The 18,588-nt window shown below is 51.4% G+C and overlaps 2 protein-coding genes and 1 pseudogene across 5 annotated transcripts in view; 1 reads left to right on the top strand and 2 right to left on the bottom strand.

The window, feature by feature from the left end:
* The window catches only part of COQ8B (coenzyme Q8B), a 19,770-nt gene continuing 1,182 nt past the window's right edge, over positions 1 to 18,588 (bottom strand). For 2 of the 4 annotated variants that reach the window (XM_056796215.1, XM_007491936.3), the window contains exons 4-14: positions 14,579 to 14,656; positions 14,371 to 14,490; positions 13,617 to 13,702; positions 13,394 to 13,534; positions 13,232 to 13,313; positions 13,008 to 13,101; positions 10,668 to 10,809; positions 10,321 to 10,428; positions 10,161 to 10,226; positions 650 to 736; positions 1 to 560 (exon numbers count right to left, since the gene is read on the bottom strand). In XM_056796215.1, the coding sequence (XP_056652193.1) occupies positions 276 to 560; positions 650 to 736; positions 10,161 to 10,226; positions 10,321 to 10,428; positions 10,668 to 10,809; positions 13,008 to 13,101; positions 13,232 to 13,313; positions 13,394 to 13,534; positions 13,617 to 13,702; positions 14,371 to 14,490; positions 14,579 to 14,656 (1,289 nt within the window). In that variant the 3' untranslated portion in view covers positions 1 to 275. Of the gene's footprint in view, positions 561 to 649; positions 737 to 10,160; positions 10,227 to 10,320; positions 10,429 to 10,667; positions 10,810 to 13,007; positions 13,102 to 13,231; positions 13,314 to 13,393; positions 13,535 to 13,616; positions 13,703 to 14,370; positions 14,494 to 14,578; positions 14,657 to 18,588 lie in introns of all 4 variants that reach the window. The other 2 variants (XM_007491935.3, XM_007491934.3) reach the window with 1 other exon arrangement.
* On the bottom strand, positions 745 to 4,204 carry LOC130458869 (uncharacterized protein C1orf131-like; annotated as a pseudogene).
* ITPKC (inositol-trisphosphate 3-kinase C) overlaps positions 17,127 to 18,588 on the top strand; it is a 13,512-nt gene continuing 12,050 nt past the window's right edge. The window contains exons 1-2 of the mRNA XM_056796211.1: positions 17,127 to 17,240; positions 18,301 to 18,509. Of these exons, the coding sequence (XP_056652189.1) occupies positions 18,486 to 18,509 (24 nt within the window). The 5' untranslated portion in view covers positions 17,127 to 17,240; positions 18,301 to 18,485. The remainder of the gene's footprint in view (positions 17,241 to 18,300; positions 18,510 to 18,588) is intronic.

The raw sequence follows: 18,588 nt of genomic DNA on the forward strand, positions 1-18,588 counted from the left end.
TAGGAGAGAGGGGGGTGGCTCCCCTTTATTTAGGATAGCACTGAATGCACTGCCCATTGGGCCGAGGACAGCTGGTGAGGGTGGGAGGACCTCGGCAAACAGGCCATCTGGAACGCGCTCCCCAGGCCCACGCTGGCCCGGCAGGGAGGGGGCCAGGGCTGAGGCCTGGGAAGGGGCCCCGAGGTCTCTGCCAGCTCTTGGGGTGGTCCCAAAGGGAGTGGAGGGAGAGACAGCAGAGCTCTGGCTCAGGTGGGTCCAGGAGTGCTGAGGGCCAGTTAGCCTGGTGGGCGGGCAGCCCAGTAGTGCTCGTAGACCTCCTGGAACAGGTCCCGGCAGGGGATGTGGGCACCAAGTCGGGAGCAGGCCAGGAAAGCCCCTGCCAGCTTCCGGTGAAGGGCGTAGGTCTCTTCTGGCGGGGGGCACAGCCGATGGCGCAGCATCGTGGGGACCAGGCTCTGCACGCGGCGCGCTGTGTCCCCTGCCCCAAAGTCATAGGGGCCTGCGCTGGCAAAGGGCTCCCCTAGGATCATGACTGCTTCCACGTGGGCCTCGGAAAACGCCTGCAGCAGAGGAGGGGAGCTGTGAGGCGAGCCAGGGAGGCCCAGGACCTCCTGGAGCCCAGCCGTGCCTGTGCCCTTCCCCTTCTCACCTTGGTCTCAAAGCCCGTCAGGAACTTGAGGTCCTGGGACTTCTCTAGGACTCGGGCCCGGTCACCGTCCGCAGCAGCCTTTACTACCTGGGGATGGGGAGCAGGAGCCAGCCCGTCAGGGGCCTCTGTGAGCACCGCCCTCGGCCACCTCTGGCTTCCCTGGGGGCATCCCCCCATCTGGATGTGCCTCCTTTCCCAGTGTTCCCTGCTCTACCAACAGGGACCCCAGGGGCCACCCCCACTTCACAGAGGAAAGGGAAGGGCCTCCCTGTTAGCTGGTCTGTGGGCAGACAGGCACCCTTAGGATCCTCATGGGGGAGAGGCAGCTCTATTCTTGTCTGCACCCCATCTCCTCCACGCCCCCATGATTTAGCCTCCCACTTTACTGAGAAAATGAAGGCCATCTGCCGGCAACTGCCTTGACTGCCCTCGCTTGGCCTCCTCCACACTTCTCGGATTCCCCAGCACCAGCTCCTGCTCCTACCCACAGGGAAGGAACATCGTCCAGGCTCTGCAGTCAGGGCCTGGGCTTGAATCCAGGCCCTGCCGCTGTGCAAGGAGAGCACCCACAGAGGCCCCGGGGCTGCTGCTGCTGGGCATTAACGCCTTGGGTACAGGCAGACACAGCTTGTCCTACGTACGTGGAGAGGACAGAGCTGGGAGGGGGAGCAGAGGGCCTGGGGTCAAAGCCCAGCTGAGCCACATATGCCAAATGACACCACCTTCCTGCACCTCAGTTTCCCCATCTCTTTCTCTTACCGAAGGTCCAGAAAAGGTCTAGCATCACAGTCTGGACCAGCGGCCCATTTCTACTGAAAATGCCGTGTCCAAGCCCACTGAGGACCTCTTAGTTGCCAAAGCCTACTGGCTTGGATAGAGGGCTAGGTCTGGAGTCTGGCCTCAATCTTCCCAAGTTCAAATCCCACCTCAGACACTAGTTGGGTGACCCTGGGTAGATCACTCCACCCTGTCTGCCTCGGTTTCCCCAGCTGTGTAATGTGCTATAGAAGGAAATGGCAAACTGCTCCAGTATCGTTGCCAAGAAAACCCCAAATGAGGTCCTAAAGAATCAGATCTAACTGAAGCAACTGAACAAGAGCTGGCCATTGGCTTCACCCACTCAGTCCTCAACCTCTGCAGGGACCACCCCTTCCTTTCCTGGCCATTCTCTCCATCCTGGGCTTCTGAGGGCCTGCCATGTGGTAGGTGCCCAATGAAGGCTGACTTTGAATGGGAATTTAGACCATCTCCTCCATCTGCTCATCTCCCCTCCATAGACTAGGCCTTTAGAGAAGGTGCCCCACTAGATTCTGGGCTTTGCCCTTCTAACAGTCTCCTTTTCCATTTCCCAGGGCTTCCCTCTCTCACTTGGAATGAATGCCAAAAGACTTTCCAACTCTGGACATCCTAATATCACCTCAAAAATCCCAAATAACCCCCCCAGATTCTCTCTTCCCCTAAACAGCATCAAGGGCTTCCAGAGGTAGGCGGAGGGGAGGATGTTGCAGTGACCTCCAGAGAATGGCATTGGATTTCTGCTCAGGGGCCCTCAGACCAGCATGGAAGAGAAGACAATGGGGTATGAAGGCAGCCTCCTCACTCTCCAGCTTACAGAGAGAATGGAAATAGGCTTCGGTGTAAAAGCAGAGAAGGATGACCGGTCAGGGGGCTGGAAGGTGGAAGAATGTTGCACAAAGGAGAATTTGAAGGGTGGTAGGTAACATGGGGAAACAAAGGCCTTGGACCCTGGGTTCTGCCCTATGGAGGGGGGCTCCAGATGCCCTGAACAAGGAGTCATTGTTTGGCTTTCAAGGAAGAGTGCTATGAGCAGGCTATAGGTGTTGTTCAATAGGAGATTGTTCAGTAAGGAAGGACCAGAGGAAGACAAGTAGGATGGTGGGGCAGGGGGTGGGGTGGTGTATCTTCATTGAAAGGAGGGAAGGAAAGAACAGAGGAAGGAAGAGAGGAAAGAATAGAGAAGAGCAGGGAGGAAAGAATAGAGGGAAGAAAGAATGTTAGGAGAGAAGAATGGAGGAAGAAAGAAGGGAAAGACATAGTAGCTGTTGGTCAGTCTGATAACCACAACAGAGGTCTGCCATCTTAAGATCTAAGATTGGAGAAAAGGTGAGCTGAGGTGAGGCACTGGGGGACCACCGCCCACCTTGAGTAATTCACTTGGGTACCAATGATCTGGCAAGGAGTCCATGCTGCAGACAGCAAAAAGGATGGGAGTTTTTCAGGGCAGGGATGGTGCCCGCAACAAGCTGCTTGAAGATGGTACTGGAGAAAGCCAAGTGGATGTCCAGATTGTGACTTGTAAAAAGCAATGCCAAGATTCTGGCTAATGGGACAGTGGTCTGCCTGTTCTTGGTCTCCATGGACGCTAGAGTATCCCTGCTCTTCCTCATTTCATTCCCCTTCCCCCTGAGAATGTAATTCAGGGCTCTATCCTGGCCACAGGTTTCAATGATTATTCTAGGCGTGACTTTCCGGGCAACATGTTCAGTCTTCTTTTGTTTTTACCTTAATGTCACTCGTATTTATTTTATACAACAGGCAAATCATGTCAAGAGGTAGCAAACACAGAACAGACATAACAACTCAACATTTCAAAACTTGGGGAATTTGTAAGGTCTTCTTTTAGGATAATGAGGATTATCTCAGCTTCTTTTCTCCTTTTAGCTGATTCAATGAATGTTTCATTTAATTCCTTTGGAAGAATATATTTTCTTGATATCCACACTACTCAGAATCAGTGTCCCATTTTTGAATTTTCCAATTTGTCCTGCTGATCCCATTGGCAAAATACTGGGAGCCACTTTTTTCTTTTTGGACTTTCCACTATCCTCTGAATCTTTTCTTTTTTCTGAAAGTGTCTGTGATTTGGGCCATTCTTTTTTCTTCTTCCTTTGCTTTTTTTTCCCTTTGATCTGCTCCCGCAAAACCTTGTAATTCATGTAATTATTTTTTGGGGTCCTTGCACCCAGCAGGATGGCTCTCTCTTGTTCAAGAACCTGTTCTTTCCCCTTCCCATATCCAGTGATCCCAAATCCAAATCGATGCACTTCCAAACGGGCCTTTTCCAAGTTAAACTCTTGCATATCTGATTCCTTCTCAGGATGTCTTTGTGTCCTCATCTTTGGGAGGTTCTAGTTTGTTTTCTTCTTATTCCTGCTCTGAAACTCAACCACTCCCACTGGGTCTCTTTTGCCCTTCTTTAGCAATGGAATGGGGAAAACCATTGTAGAGACTTCTGGAGGAGTAGCAGGCCCAGTGGAGCCCTGAGAAGAGTCACAAAGAATCTCTTCCTTAAGCTTTTTGAAGAAGCTAACAGTACTTTTCTTTTGTCCTCTAAAAAGACTCTGGCTGCAAGGCTGTGTTCACTGCCAAGGCTTCTCTGGTTATGGAATCTCTCTTGTTCTCCTTTTTGTTTTTGCTTCTTTTCAATTTCTTTTTATCTACCGTCTCTCCAAAGTCGTAGAGTTTGTGCAGCGTGTCCAGGAGACTCTCAGGCCTGGAAAAGTCCTGTCCTCCTGGCTTTTGCTCCTTGGCCATTATGGGAGATAGGGAAAAGAGGAGACGAAAAAGTTCCTTTTGCGGTGGCAATCCAAGCCTTCAGTCTTCTTTTCTCCCTCAAGCTCTAATCTCAAGTCACCAAAGGCCTGCATGTGTCTTAGGCATCTCACACCCAACCCAATGATGTCAGAACTCCCATCTCCAACATCTGTTTCCTTCTTTCCATGGACCTGGCCCCAGCTCCAGCCCCTAAGTGGCTTCTCTTGGCTCCAAAGCACCCTCTTTACACAGCTAGCTGCCAGTCTTCCTCCTAGAGCAGAGCTCTCCCGTTTCAGAATCATTAGCAGTTCACTCTTGCTTCTTGGACAAAACATCCGCTTCTCTCTTTGGTACCCACCAAAAGTCTTTCACAGCTGGGCTCCAGCCTGTCTTTCCAGTCATCACACATTCTTTCTTGTCATGTATCCAGCTCAAATGTCCTCCATGCCATCACCAGTGTCTGTGCTAGAAATGCGCTCCCACCTCCTCTCTACCTCCCTTCAAAGGGACACAGGTCTAGAATGCCCCAGGAGTTCTCAACCAAGAAATTATTTTGGCAACCGGTGGCCCCATGCTTAAGAGCACTGGGTCTTCCCTCCAGGTAGGAAGAAGGGAATTCAAATCCTCCTTTCAGACACTAGCCATGTGACCCTGAATCAGGCCACTTTGTCTTTCTCAGCCTTAGTTTCCCCAGCTGTAAAATGGGATTAATAATAGCACCTACTCACAGGAGTGTTAGGTAGATCACATGAGATTCTACTTGGAAAAAATGCCTGGCACACAGTAAGTGCCTTATAAAGGCTTTCCTTCCCTACCTACCTCCTTGGATTGTTTTGACAATCAAGTTAAGCCTTATGAATGAAGCACTCTGTGAACCCCAAAGGGCCCCCAAGTCGCTCTTTCATCCCTAGGGCCCTGTCTCTACTGGCCTCATCTGGCTTCCCAGGGAGAATCCCCCAATCTGGCCATGTCTTCTCTGCTCTTGGAGGGCTGGGGAGAGGGAGCCAGGGAAGAGGCTCACCCCCAGCCAGATTATTAACAGGAGAGGTAGAAGATGGGTGCAACGTTGTGTTGGTCCATACTACAGAAGACTCCATTCCCACCCCTCATTTAACAGAGGAGGAACCTGAGCTCCACAAACACTAGAAATACCAGCTATTATGATTATGAAATATTTAGATCACCGTCATCTCCCGTGAGATTTAGAGGCGGCAAACAAACAGGGAATGGCTAAAAGAACTATGGTCCATGAAGGTAATGGAATATGACAGTGCTGTAAGGAATGACAAAGAGATGAGTGCAGAGAAGACCAGAAACACTAATATGAACTGATGCAGGGGGAAGGGAGTGGAGCCAGGAAAACAATATGGCGGTGACAATGGAAGGAGAAAGAAGCCCCACCACCAACCCACTGAAAGTGGATGTTTCAGACTCATAATGCCCTGAGTGGCCTCTCAGAAGAGCTGGGAGGCCACCCGGTCCCACCCCCTTCGCAGGGACATAGACTATAGCTCCCAAATCTCAGTTTTAGAAAGAAAGTCTTTAGGTTGTCTAGCAGAGGAGAGCAGGCTCCAGGCTCAGGATTTACCCAAGAAAGCCCAGGGGAAGAACCTTGGAAGGGGCAACTTGAAAGCCAGGTAGATGCATAAATAAGTGTAGACAGTCAACAGAATTTGGATGGAGCCCAAACAGACGGGTGGGCCCATCCCCAAGTGCTGGGTGTGGCAATCCCAAACAAGATTGATCTGGGTGGACCCAAGCAGCATTCCTGGGGCACCCTGGCGGAGGCCAGCCTTTAATCACTGAAGATTGGATTTGAGCAGTATAGTGGTTTTTCTGAACAATGTAACCTCCACCTCAATGCATTTTCCCTACCATGCCATGTTAGGGTTTTTAGAGGAATATTGATTTCGCTACCTTCTCCCTCTTTTTCTTTTCTTGGGTGTGGGGGGCGGCGGCGAGGGACTGATCCCCTTGCCTTAGGAAGCTTATTTTTTCAGCTGGGTAGAGAATAGATTGGTAAGGGAAGGCGATGGAAACCCGGAGATCGATTAGGAGGACGTTACAATAGTACAGGGTGATGATGTGGGCCTTAGGAGTGGAAAGAAGGGGACAGACAGAGATACTGTGGAGTGTGAATGGACACCATGTGACAGCTGATGGGATTAGAGGTGAAAGAGAGTAAGGGGATCCCGCAGGGGAGGACCTGTGAAGGAGGGGCAGGTTTAAGAGGGAACTGGGGCATCCTATGTCCTATGGGCAGGGCAGGTGGCGCCATGGAGCACAAACTTCTCTTCTGAGTTCAAGTCTGACCTCGCACCTAATAGCTGGGACCCTGGGCATGTCCTTTCACCTTCTGGGCCTCAGTTTTCTCATCTGTCAGAGGAGCTGCAGGAAGGATCTTTGCCAAGAAGACCCCAAGTGAGGCGCTGAAGAGCTGGGCAGGATTAAAATGGCGGACCAACAAAAACGTTGTGTGGGGCGCCCGTGTGAAGATCTATTGGAGGAAAGTGCAGAGCACTACACGTCTGCACGGGAATGATAACTGAACCCTGGGAGCTGAGGGAGAGGCAGGGAGGACCCCTACAGTCAAGGAGGAAGGCAGGGGACCCAGCAGAGGAGACGGAGGAATGCTCAGACCTTCCTGGGAGGAGAGAACCGAAGGAAGGCAGGCTATCCAGACGGGGCAAGGGGTCAGCGGTAGCCAAAGCAGCGGGGAGGCCAAGAAGGGCCGGGCTTCCGAAAAGGTCCTTCTGGCTACAGCAGCGAAGGGTCCTGGCAGTTTTCATGGATGAATGAGGTCGGAAGCAGAGTAGGAGGCTTGAAGAGTCGGGGGGAGGTAGGGAAATGGCCCACAGGAATGTCCCGCTTTTTCTAGGCTTTTGCCTAGGAATGGCGACTTCAAGGGGTGGCGGGCTCAAATGAAGGCCTTAGGGAAGGAGCCAGGAGAAACTGAAATCTGGAGATGAGCGAGAGCGAAGGGCTGATCTCTCGGGCAGGGAGGCCCCCTCCTCACCAGAGGCCTGGGCCAGGGCAAAGGTAAGAGGTGCAATCCGGGCAGCAGCGAGGGCCAGTGCAGGAAGGACCGCGGCAGTGAAGGGGGCTGGGTTCAGTGGGGCACTTGAGTAGGTGAGTACAGACTGCTTTGGTGAGGCCTCTGTTTGAATCCTCTTCCAACATTCCACCATGCGACTGGCCAAATGACTTAAACCCTCTCGCCCTTTTTGCTAACTCAAAATGGGGACTATTTTGAGCTTTCAGAGGAGCTGATGGCACACTGGATAGAGACCCAGATCTGGAGCCTGGAGGACCCAAGTTCAAATCCTGCCTCAGACACTTTCTAGCTGTGTGGGCAAACCATCTAACCTGTCTGCCTCGGTTTCTTCAACTATAACATGGAGATAATTACAAAGTGAGAAACACCCATAAAGCACTTTTGCAAACCTCTTGAAGCATCACAATGCTAGCTACCCCCACGATTACTATCCTCACTGTTGTTAATACTCCCAGGCATGCCTCGTCCTCCTCTTGAACCTCTGTGGCCAGAAGCAAACCCAAGAGTGAGAAGAGCTGGGGGGGGGGGGGGGGGAGGAGAGGGCAGGCCTGCAGTGTAGATGTCTGAGTGCCAAGGGGGAAAGAGTGCAAGAAGCAAGGCCTCAGGCACATGCAAAGTTAAGGCCAGAAGAATTCCTGAAGGCCCAGAGAAGAGGGATAAAGTAGCTGGAGATGGTCGCTTCTGTTCTCTCCGCTAAGAAGGACGATCTTCGGATCACAAAAGATGGGACAGAAATGGTCAAAGGGGGTCAAGTCATCAGGCCCACATGTGCTCCCCATCAGGACAAGGAACAAGTGGCAGGTGGGATTGCTGAGGCCCTGCTGGTGTCCATGACAGACCATGGGGAATGGGAGAGGGACCAGAGGCCTGGAGAAGGGCAAACTGAGCAGCGGGGAACGGGGAAAAGGATGAAGGCTGCCAGAAGACATCAGGAATGCCTTCAAGTGCTGACAGGGCATCCCATGCCATTCTTTAAAAAAAACAAAACCCGTACCTTCCATCTTAGAATCAATACTGGACAGTGAAAGAAAGAAGTGCTCTTGCAGAACTTCAGAAGGGGGGCAGCTGGGTGGCTCAGTGGACTGAGTGCCAGGCCTAGAGACGGGAGGTCCTGGGTTCAAATCTGACCTCAGACACTTCCCAGACCTCAGACACTTCCCAGCTGTGTGACCCTGGTCAAGTCACTTAACCTTCATTGCCCAGCCCTTACTGCTCTTTTACCTTAGAACCAATACACAGTATTGATTCCAAGACAGAAGATAGGGGTTTAAAAAAAAAAGGTCTTGGGGTGGGGGGTGTAAGGGTTTAAAAAAAGAAAGAAAGGTCTCAGAGCAGCAAAATAGCCAGCTTGCCATGGTCGAAGGCCATGGACATGATGGGTATGACTGCAGGGTAAGAAACTGCTCGGGGGATGAACAATGATACAAGTGAAGAAGGAAGAACCAGGAAGCCAGGCCTTAGAGACCTAAGAACAATGACCAAGTAAGACCCCAGAAGGGGACCAAAGGGAGCCAAGGGAATCCTGCCCCCCCCCCCCCCCCCCGCTTTTCTCTGGATGTGGAATACAACCCAAATTGTCAGCCTCCTTTAACCCTCACCTTCCATCTTAGAATCAATAGTGTGTATTGGTTCTAAGGCAGAAGAGTGGTCAGGGCTGGGCAATGAGGGTGAAGTGACTTGCCCAGGGTCACATAGCTGGGAAGTGTCTGAGGCCAGATTAGAATCCAGGACCTCCTAATTCAGGCCTGATGCTCCATCCACTGAGCCACCTAGCTGCCCTGCTAGTTGGGTTTCCTGAGCTGCTTTTTCATCCTTTTTTCTTTTTTTAAGGATTTTTTCTTCACAAGGCATAGGTCTGGGGGGAGGGGAGTAGGGATGTGACAGTAATTCTTTTTTTTTTTTAAGAGAAAGAAAAGGATTAGGGGGTTTTATGGCTGCCCTTAAATATTTTCCCCCTTTAGGGCTGGCAAAGCACTTCCCACATTCCCTCACTGGATCCTCACAATAGCCCTGGGAAGTAGATGCTGTTCTTATCTCTACAGGAAACTGAGGCACAGGCTAGTGAAGTCATTTGCCCAGGGTCAGAGAGCTGGGAAGTGTCTGAGGCTGGATTTGAACTGAGGTCTTTCTGGCTCCAAGCCCAGTGCTCTAGCCAGCAGGATTGTTACTAGGCACTTTTCAATGCAATGCCTAGTTCTGTCAAGGGTCAAAGGAGGCAAGTCTAATGCTACCGTGTCCCCCAAGCCTTCTCTTCTCTAGGCCAGGAGCCCCCACTTCCTTCCCCTGATCCTCATCAGAGTCCAAGCCTTTCTTCCCCACCTCCACAGCCCGTTACTGGGTGCCGTCTGGCTTGTCCCCATCCCTGTCCAGGTGGGCCCTGATCAGGGTAGAGGGCAGCAGAAGGAAGCCCAGATTGCTCCTGGGCTCTCAGGTGGCCCCGGGCCCCTGGCCTCCCATCTGGGGTGGGGTACTGTCTCCAGCTCTGGGCACCACATTGTAGGAGATGATTAAAAATGGGGGTCCTCCAGCTAGGAAGGAAGGAGACTCAGAGCCCCTCCAGGCACGGTCAAGACAAGAAACTGAGGCTGTTTAGCCTGAAAGGGAGAAGAAACCTGGAGCAAGGAGATGCTCGGGGCGTCCGGACCGTCATGGGGAAGTAGCCCCGGTCCGGGGAGACTTAGCCGGCGTCAGGGTCCACCAAAGAAGGCAGGGCTTGGCTCAACCAGACAAAAGCCTTTTTGCCAATGGTAGCCAGCCAGGGCCGGACCCTGGGGGTGTCCATGCAGAGGCTGGATGACCCCATGTTGGGGAAGCCTCAGCTGGGCTTCTGGTCTGGATGTTCTAGGCAGGAGCGAGCACAGGAAGCCAGCAGGCCCCTCCTCCCAAGGAGAAGAAACTCACCTCGATGTAGTGGTCTGTGAACTCTGACCCAAACCCCCGGCTTGCCCCGAAGTCCAGCAGGGTCACCTATGGGGGCAGGAACAGAGACCAGGGGCTGATGAATGAATTGGGCTCTGGGCTCCCTCCCCGCCCGGGTGAGTCCAGGTCTCAAGGCACTCACCTTGTGGCTGGAGGAGTCATAGAGGAAGTTGGCCCAGTTGGGGTCCGTCTGCATGAATCGGAACTCAAATAGTTCCCGAAGGCAGAGACGCAGAAGTTCACGGCATATCTAAGGGCCAAGATGGGGAGTGAAGGCTGATCCAGGGATTCTGTCCTCACCCTGGGGCTATCTCCCATTCCTGCCAGCCACCCACACCTGCTTCCCCCCTCAAGGGAGCCCAGAACTGACCGGGGCTCAACAACCTTAAACAAGATAGAGTCCAACCCTTTCATTTTACAGAGAAGAAAACAGGGCCAGAGGCTGCAACAGTGGTCCCAGATCTCACCCAGCCCCTTGGTCCCACTCACCTGGTTCCGGACATCTTGGCTCAGGTCCTGGCACTGGTCTAGGGGCACCCCGCTAGCCATCTCCATGGCCAAAACCCGACCTGCACTCAGCTCCTCGACCACAGCTGGCACCCGGAAGAAAGGGTCCCCTTCCAGGAGCTGCCTGAAGGTCACAGGGACAGGAGTGGGAGGAGGAAGGGGTCTCCCCCCAAATGGGCTAGCTCTGGGTCTGCTCTCCTCTAAGGTGCTGGGAGACCTGGTCAAGGGCCCACCTCTCTGCGCCTAGGCTTCCTCCAGGGTAAGACAAGGGTTTAGACAGGAGACTTGGGGATCTCCAAGAGCCCCTCAGGCCTCCCAGCAGACATCTGGCAGAAGGGAGGCCTGGAAAGCAGAGGCTGCAAGTCTTAACACCTATGTGCTCTCCCTGCAAGGCTCAGCTGATAATTCCCTCAGGAGCCAAGTTCCTCCTCTCTGAAAATTACTTTGTGTTTTCTATTTCTTTACTTCTGTTTGGATGGTCTCTGTCTCTCTCTCTGTCTCTCTCTCTGTGTGTCTCTCTCTCTGTTTTCTATTTCTTTACTTCTGTTTGGATGGTCTCTCTCTGTCTCTTTCTCTCTGTTTTCTATTTCTTTACTTCTGTTTGGATGGTCTCTCTCTGTCTCTTTCTCTCTCTCTCTGTTTTCTATTTCTTTACTTCTGTTTGGATGGTCTCTCTCTGTCTCTTTCTCTCTGTTTTCTATTTCTTTACTTCTGTTTGGATGGTCTCTCTCTGTCTCTTTCTCTCTCTCTCTCTGTTTTCTATTTCTTTACTTCTGTTTGGATGGTCTCTCTCTGTCTCTGTTTTCTATCTCTGTCTCTCTCTCTGTCTCTCTGTCTCTCTGTCTGTCTCTCTCTCTCTCTGTCTCTCTCTGTCTCTCTCTCTCTCTCTCTCTCTCTCTCGGTTTTCTATTTCTTTACTCCTGTTTGGATGGTTTCCTTCTAAAAGAACAGAAATTCCTTGAGGCCAGGACCTGCTCTAGTCTCTGTCTCTCTCCTTAATGCCCAACACAGCACTGGCACACGTTCAAGCAGGGATTTCCAGGGGGACCAGCCTTAAGGGCCCTGAGGGATGAAATGATGAAACTCTGTGTGTGCCCAGCACACAGTAGATGCTTAATAAATGCTGGGTGAAGGAGAGTTCAAAGGGCCTCTCTACTGACTCCTTTGCAGCCGTGGGGGTGGAACACAGAAGGCAACAGCAGCCTAACTGGACATATTGATACGTTGGGTTTTATGAAGCCCTTACCTTCTTATGTCAATGCTAAGTCTCCATTCTAAGGCAGAAGAGCCGTAAGGGCTAAGCAACTGCAGGAAGTGTCTGAGGTCACATTTGAACAGAGGACCTCCTATCTCCAGGCCTGGCTCTCTAGCCACTCGGCCACCTAGCTGCTCCTATATTTAAAAGTTTTGATGATTTTTTTCTCTTCTTCTTTTCCCCTTTAAAATATATTCTTTATTCTGTGTCCTATTATTTGGGATGGAAGATGGGAGGGATATTGGGAGAAATTCTGGCTATCTAAAAAGCGATCTTAATCCCATAATAAGTATGCCCATGCCCTTTAGATGGACTTGGCTTTTAAGGGGAGGGGTTTCCAGCATTAACTCTGGGATCCCCTGAATGAATCCTTCACAAGGGACCTGGCAGCTCCAGCCTTCAGTTTCCTCACCTCTAAAATAATAAATGTGTTGGCCTCATTCTAGGCCTCCATCTAGGTGCTGCTCTCTGGATGGGCCTCCCTCCAGGCTCCCCCACTGGCCTGGGCATCTCTCATGGCTGGGTTGGAGGGGCTCTGACTGGAGCCACAGCAGCCACAGAAGGTGGGGGCTAGAAAGGACCTGGGGCCTTGCTCCTCAGCCTGAAGGCCACCAGGGGGAGGGGGAGGCTCACTTTCACTCACTGTTAGGAAGTATTCCCGGACAGTGGCCTGGATGGCCCCTCTGCGATCCTAGCCCAACTCTCTGGGCCAAAACAACTCTAAGTCCTCCAGACTGCTCTCATGCCCCTCCCAAGTCTTTCTTTTTTCTCAGTCAAAGCTGTTTCTCGGGTGACATGGACTCAAGGCCCTTCTCTATCCTGGCTGACCTCTGGACACTCTCTAGCTTAGCAATGTCCATTCTAGGATGTAACGGCCAGAAGCAGACGAAAGCCAGACAAACGTGGAGCCAGACGAGGGGCCTCCTGATTCTTGGAACCTGAGGAGGTAGGGCCTGGGAGACACTGGGCTGGCCACTCAGCAAGAAATTGGGCTTGCCTGCCACTGCCTAACCTAGACTGAGTCTGGGACCACAGAGGGAGAAGGAGGCCAAATGCCCATGGCTCACCTGAAGTTTCGGGCACAGGCAGCCTCCCGGCGATAGTCACACTCCCACACCAGCTCCCGCTGCAAGGCTTGGAGACTCTGATCAGCAAACAAGCCTGTGAGATAGATAATCCCAAGTAGCCTTTGCCCAGGCCTTAAAGGGGTGCAAAGCACTTTAGAGATATAATCTGGGGGCTATTATCATCCCCATTTTAAGGATTGCCATTCCCCTCCCTCCAGGCTCACCTTCAGGCAAGGCCACGCTCAACTTCAACACAGCTAGCAGATTCTCCACGTCACTCTTGATGCTCTGGGCCACACCTGGGTACTGTGGGGCAGGGACATGTGCCACTGGCAGCTTCTCCTCCCCTTCAGGACCCCATCCTCCCATCTGGGCCTGCAGTTTACCTGAATCTTCACAGCCACTTCAGTTCCATCTTGCAGGACACCCTGGTGCACCTGACCAATGGAGGCTGCAGCAAAGGGCTTCTCTTCTAGGGAGGCCACTTTGGTCCGCCAGTTCCTGCCCAATTCTTCCTCTAGGACTCTCTGCAGGTGAGGCAAGTCATAGGGCAGTCAGGAGGGGTCCATGCTTTCCTGCCCCTGCCCTGGCAGCATCCTAGCCACTTACCATCATCTGCCACCGAGGCATGAAGTCAGCACTCTGCCGGACCCTCTCAAAGATCTGTTGTAGCTGGGGACTGATGAAGCTATTGTCTGCAGAGGGCAAGGGAGAGGTGGCTGGGTCAGGGAGTCTGGGAGGCTGAGGGCCAGAGCAGAAGGGCTTAAAAGTGAGTCTAGTACTTTGGAAATGGGGGTCCTGAGATCAGGGAAGGGTGTCTGGGAGATAGAGAGGGTGTTTTTGGCCTAGAGCAGTGATGGCTAACCTTTTAGAGATAGAGATGGAGTGCCATGCCCACCCCCCACCCCATGCCATATACCCCCCTCACATGCTGGGTACCCCCCCCCCACAAAGGGGAGGGAGCACTCCCATTGGGTGGCTGGGTGGAGGTACAGATGAAGTGAGGAATGTCCTCAGGAGTGGAGAGGGGAATGGCCCAAGCCCTCTGCTCCCCTCTAGCTCTGCTACCTGTGAGTTGCCCACCTTACCCCCTGTGAGCTCCCATTGGGCTGCTGGGTAGAGGGGTGGGAGACAGAGGGAGGGGAGTAGCTCCACCCAAATCCTTCTGCCTTTCTGGTAATAAACTCTGGGGTGGAAGGTGGGGAGGGAGGGTAGCCACATGCCCACAGAGAGTTCTCTGCATGCCATTTTGGCACCTATGTCATAGGTTCATCATCACTGGCCTAGGGTGACTAGGTGGCCTATCTTGGCATCCAGGAGACTGAAGGGCCTGGGGATGAAGAAGAGAGCCAGAGGTCCATACCCTGGATGCTTAACATCTGGCCAACCTTGAGGGCTGCTCCTCGAACTGTGCACAGAGTCTTCACAATCCGTTCAGCATTGGCTTCTGAGAGGAAGGGGCTAGGGCCCAGAATAGGACCACCTTCTGGGAAGGCATGATGGGAGTCATGTTGCAGCCCCCACAGCCAGCCCAGCCCAGTCTGCCTGCCCCACTGGACATCCTCACTTACCTCTGGGCGCCTGCCCTCCTGACAGGGACGTCTTGGCCACTTCAACCAGAGCACCAAGGCCCAGGCCCACAGCTAGTCCTGGGGTGGGAGGCAGAGTTAAATGCTGTATGGCACCCCCATGCTGGGCTTTGCCAGCCTCTCTGCCTCACTCACCCTGAAGCTTTCTCCTGCGAGAATTCTCTCCCCGTCTGTCATGTTCTCTCTTAATCTTGTGCCTCCTGCTTTGCAGCCCTCCGGTTTGCTCTCCACACCCCCATCTCCCTGTACCTCATCCAGCCTGTCTGCCCCGCTTGCCAGCTCCTTCCTTCTGTCTCTGCTGTCAGCTTCCTCTCACTCTCTCGTCTTTCCCTTGGGCTCTGGCTTTCTTTGGTCTGTCTCCCTTCCATCACCTGTCACAGAATCTCAGGGCAACCAAGGACCTTGTCAGGCATGTGGTCTCCGTGCCCCATCCCTGGCAAGTGGTTTCTTGGCTCTGCTGGAGGAAGTCCAGGGAGAAGTTCCCTGCTTGCCTGCCCAGGTAGCCAGACCCACTTTTAGGCCGCTCTTACAGTTGGCTATAATTGTCTTGTTTGGCATCTTGTGCTGTTGTTGGCTTTTTAGCAGGTGCTTTTCAAGCTGTCTGGCTTTTCCTCTCTGGGGTTCAATCACAGGTCATAGCTTTCAAACTGGAAGGGCCCTCAGCAGTCATCTAGTCCAAACCCCACAGTTTACAAATAAAGAAACTGAGACTCAGAAAGGTGAATCAGTTTGTTTCATATCACATAGGCATTAAATGGCAGTCTCTCCCTCTCTGGGTCTATCATTCTCTCTTCTTTCTCCCTCTTTTCTCCTTTTGTTTTGCCTTTCCCTTTTTCTTTCTCTTTCTCTCTCCCTCTCAACTCTTCCCCCTCTTCTCTCCTTTTTGTGGCCCCCTACCCCATTTTCTTCTCTCCTCTCTTATCTCCATCCATGCTCTCCTTCGTATCCCCTGGTTTCTCTTCTGGTCTGATTTCCCATCAGTTTCCTTTATGGATACTATGGATCCACTTGCTCTTTCTCCAACTTCATACTCGATCTCTCATCTCAAAGCTTATGCCCAGGCTGTTCTTAATCCCTAAAAAGCCTGACCCCCTTTCAAGGCTCAGCATAGATGTTCTCTCCCATGGGAAGATGTTGCCAACCCCTCTGTTGTTAGTACTTTCTCCCTCAAACTTGGAATTATTTGTCAATTTAGTTCTAGAGTACTTCCAACTGCGTGCTGATTGATAAGTTTGACTAATATTTATGAAGCACCCACTGGGTGCCAGGGACTGTGCTGGGTGCTGTAGATACAAAGGCAAAACTGAGAGTCTGTCCTGAAAGGGCTTCGAGTCCACAAACTGCTGCATAATTAAGTACAAAACACAACCAAGGGAATTTCAAGGAGAGGGTGTTCATGATCCTACATGAGGAAAGGGTTGAGCTGGTCTTTGAAGGAAGCTGGGTATTCAGAGGGTCAGGTGAGGAGAGAGGGATTTCTAGGAGTTGGGAGGAGGGGGTGTCCCACTTGGGCAAAAGACTGAGCTGTGAAAGCAAAGGTCTTACAGAGACTGGCTGGTGGGCCAATCTGACTGAGAAAATTGGAAGAAGGGGCAGCTAGGTTGGTCAGTGGATTAGGGGCTAGGCCTAGAGACTGAAAGTCCTCGGTTCAAATCTGGCCTCAGACACTTCCTGGCTGTGTGACACTAGGCAAGTCACTTAACCTCAACTGCCTAGCCCTTCCTGTTCTGCTTTAGAACCAATACTTAGTTCCAATTCCAAAGCAGAAGGTTAGAGTTTAAAAAAAAGGAAAAAAAGAAGGGGACATGGAAACTGGAAAGATAAATGAGAGACAGACCTTGGAAGGCTTGAAATGACAACTTGAGGAGTTTGTACTTGATCCTGGAGGCCACAGGAAGGGGCTACAGATTTTTAGGTGGGATTGGGGGGGGTGAAACAAGGTCTGATTTGCGTATTAGTAAAGTCACTTTGGAAGTCTATGGAGGATGGATGGGAGAGTGGAGACAAGGAGACCCATACAGAGTGCTAAGGACCTGACCTTGGATAGAAGCTCTGGGTGAATGGGCTAGATGACAAAGATGTTATGGAAACTGAATAGATGAGATCTGTCAACCAATTGGACAGGAAGCGGAGAATGACTCTGGAGAGATGAACCTGGGGAGCCTCAACAGATATTGGGATATTGGGAGAGACAGGGAGATTTAAGGGAAAAGATAATGAGCTCTATTTTGGATATATTGAGTTTAGGCTAAGACAGTGTAGTTAACAGAGGGGTAGGCCTGGAGTCAAAAAAGACCTGAGTTCAAATCCAGCCTCAGATACCAACTAGCTGTGTGAGCCTGGGCAAGCATTTATCCTGTGTCTTAATTTCCTCAAGAGTAAAATGGCAATAATAACCAGCGCCTATTATCCAGGTGTGTATATATATATATATGTTCCTATATCCAGGAACAAATGAGATAAGATTTGGCACATAGTAGGTACTCTAGAAACATTTATTCTCCTCCTCACACCACTCCTCTCCATTAGGCAGATGGTAATAAGAACGGAACAACCCAGGAGGAGAGAGCTCAGTTCTAGCTTCTGGCCCAGTCTAAAATTTCCTTTCTTGGATCCACCTCCAAATCACATCAGCTCCTTAATGGTAAGCATCCCTCAGGGCTGCCCTGGGCAACCTCTTCTCTTCTCCCTCCATATTACCTTTACTGACTGCTCATCACATCTCTGTGCTCTATGAGGATGCTCAAATCCAATCTCCAACTATCTTGTAAGTATCTCAAAATGGATCTTTCCCCCAAACCCCCTCCCTTCTCTCAACTTTCCTTTTACTTACAGTAGAGGCTAAGGCCCGCCCTCCTTCTAGTCCCTCAGGCTCTAGGAGGCATCCTGGGCTCCTCACTACCCCCCCCCCACACACACACACACTCTATCCAGGCCTATCAATGTCACCTTTGCTAGTATGCTCCCTTCTCTCCTGATCCAGCTCTCCACCCCACCTCAGCTTCCCTTCAATGTTTCTCCTCTGCATTCCTGAAGCTCATCACCTTACACTTGGACTACTTCAGCAGTCTGCTTGAGGATCTGCTTGCCTCAAGTCTCTCCCCACTCGAATCCATCCTCCATTCAGCCACTAAAGTGATTTTCCTCAAGTGTAGGTTCTATTATTGCACCCAGCTACTCAATGAACCCTAGTAGCTCCCTATTACCTCCAGGATCAAATAAAAAATACTGTTTGGTATTTAAAGCCCTTTCCTTTCTTTCCAGTCTTCTTACACCCTATAGCAAGACATGTTCTCTTCAGCCAATAATATTGTTCCATAAATAAGAGGCTCCAACCTCTAGACTCTGGGCATTTCTCCTGGCTGTCCCCTATGCCTGGAAGCCATTCCTTTCCCCACTCCCAATTATTGATTTCCCTGGCTTTCTTTAAATCCCAACTAAAACCCCACCCTCTACGGGAACCCTTCCCTAACCTCTTGATCCCAGTGCCTTCCCTTGGTTAATTATTTCCTATTTATCTTGCATGTAGCTTGTTTTGTACATATTTATTTGCATGTTGTCTCTCAGGCTAGATTGTAAGTGCCTTGAACACAGGGGTTGTATTTTTGGTTTCTTTTTGTATCCCAGCACTTAGGTAGCACAGTGCCTGGCACTCAATAGGTACTTAATGTTTTCTGATATTCAATTTTGTTTTTTACCTCCAGCACCAATGTCAGTCCCTCACACATAATACTCTCAGCCTCTGACATGGGCTGGCTCTCTTGGTCCTGTCTCGATGCCACAAAATCATGGGAACTTGGTGCTAAAGATGAGAAATGACAGGGTTCCACCTGTGCTAAACAGTAATACCTGATGAATGATCTTCCTGGTCCCTTGAACACCTCCAATAATGGGAAGCCTGCTACCTTCCAAGGTGAGAGATTGGCCTTTTTAAAACTCGTAACCCTCATACTTTCACCCATTTGGCCTGTCTCTTAGTGTCTATGCCCCTG

This window comes from Monodelphis domestica, chromosome 4 (assembly GCF_027887165.1).
Source record: "Monodelphis domestica isolate mMonDom1 chromosome 4, mMonDom1.pri, whole genome shotgun sequence".
Lineage (NCBI taxonomy): Eukaryota > Metazoa > Chordata > Mammalia > Didelphimorphia > Didelphidae > Monodelphis > Monodelphis domestica.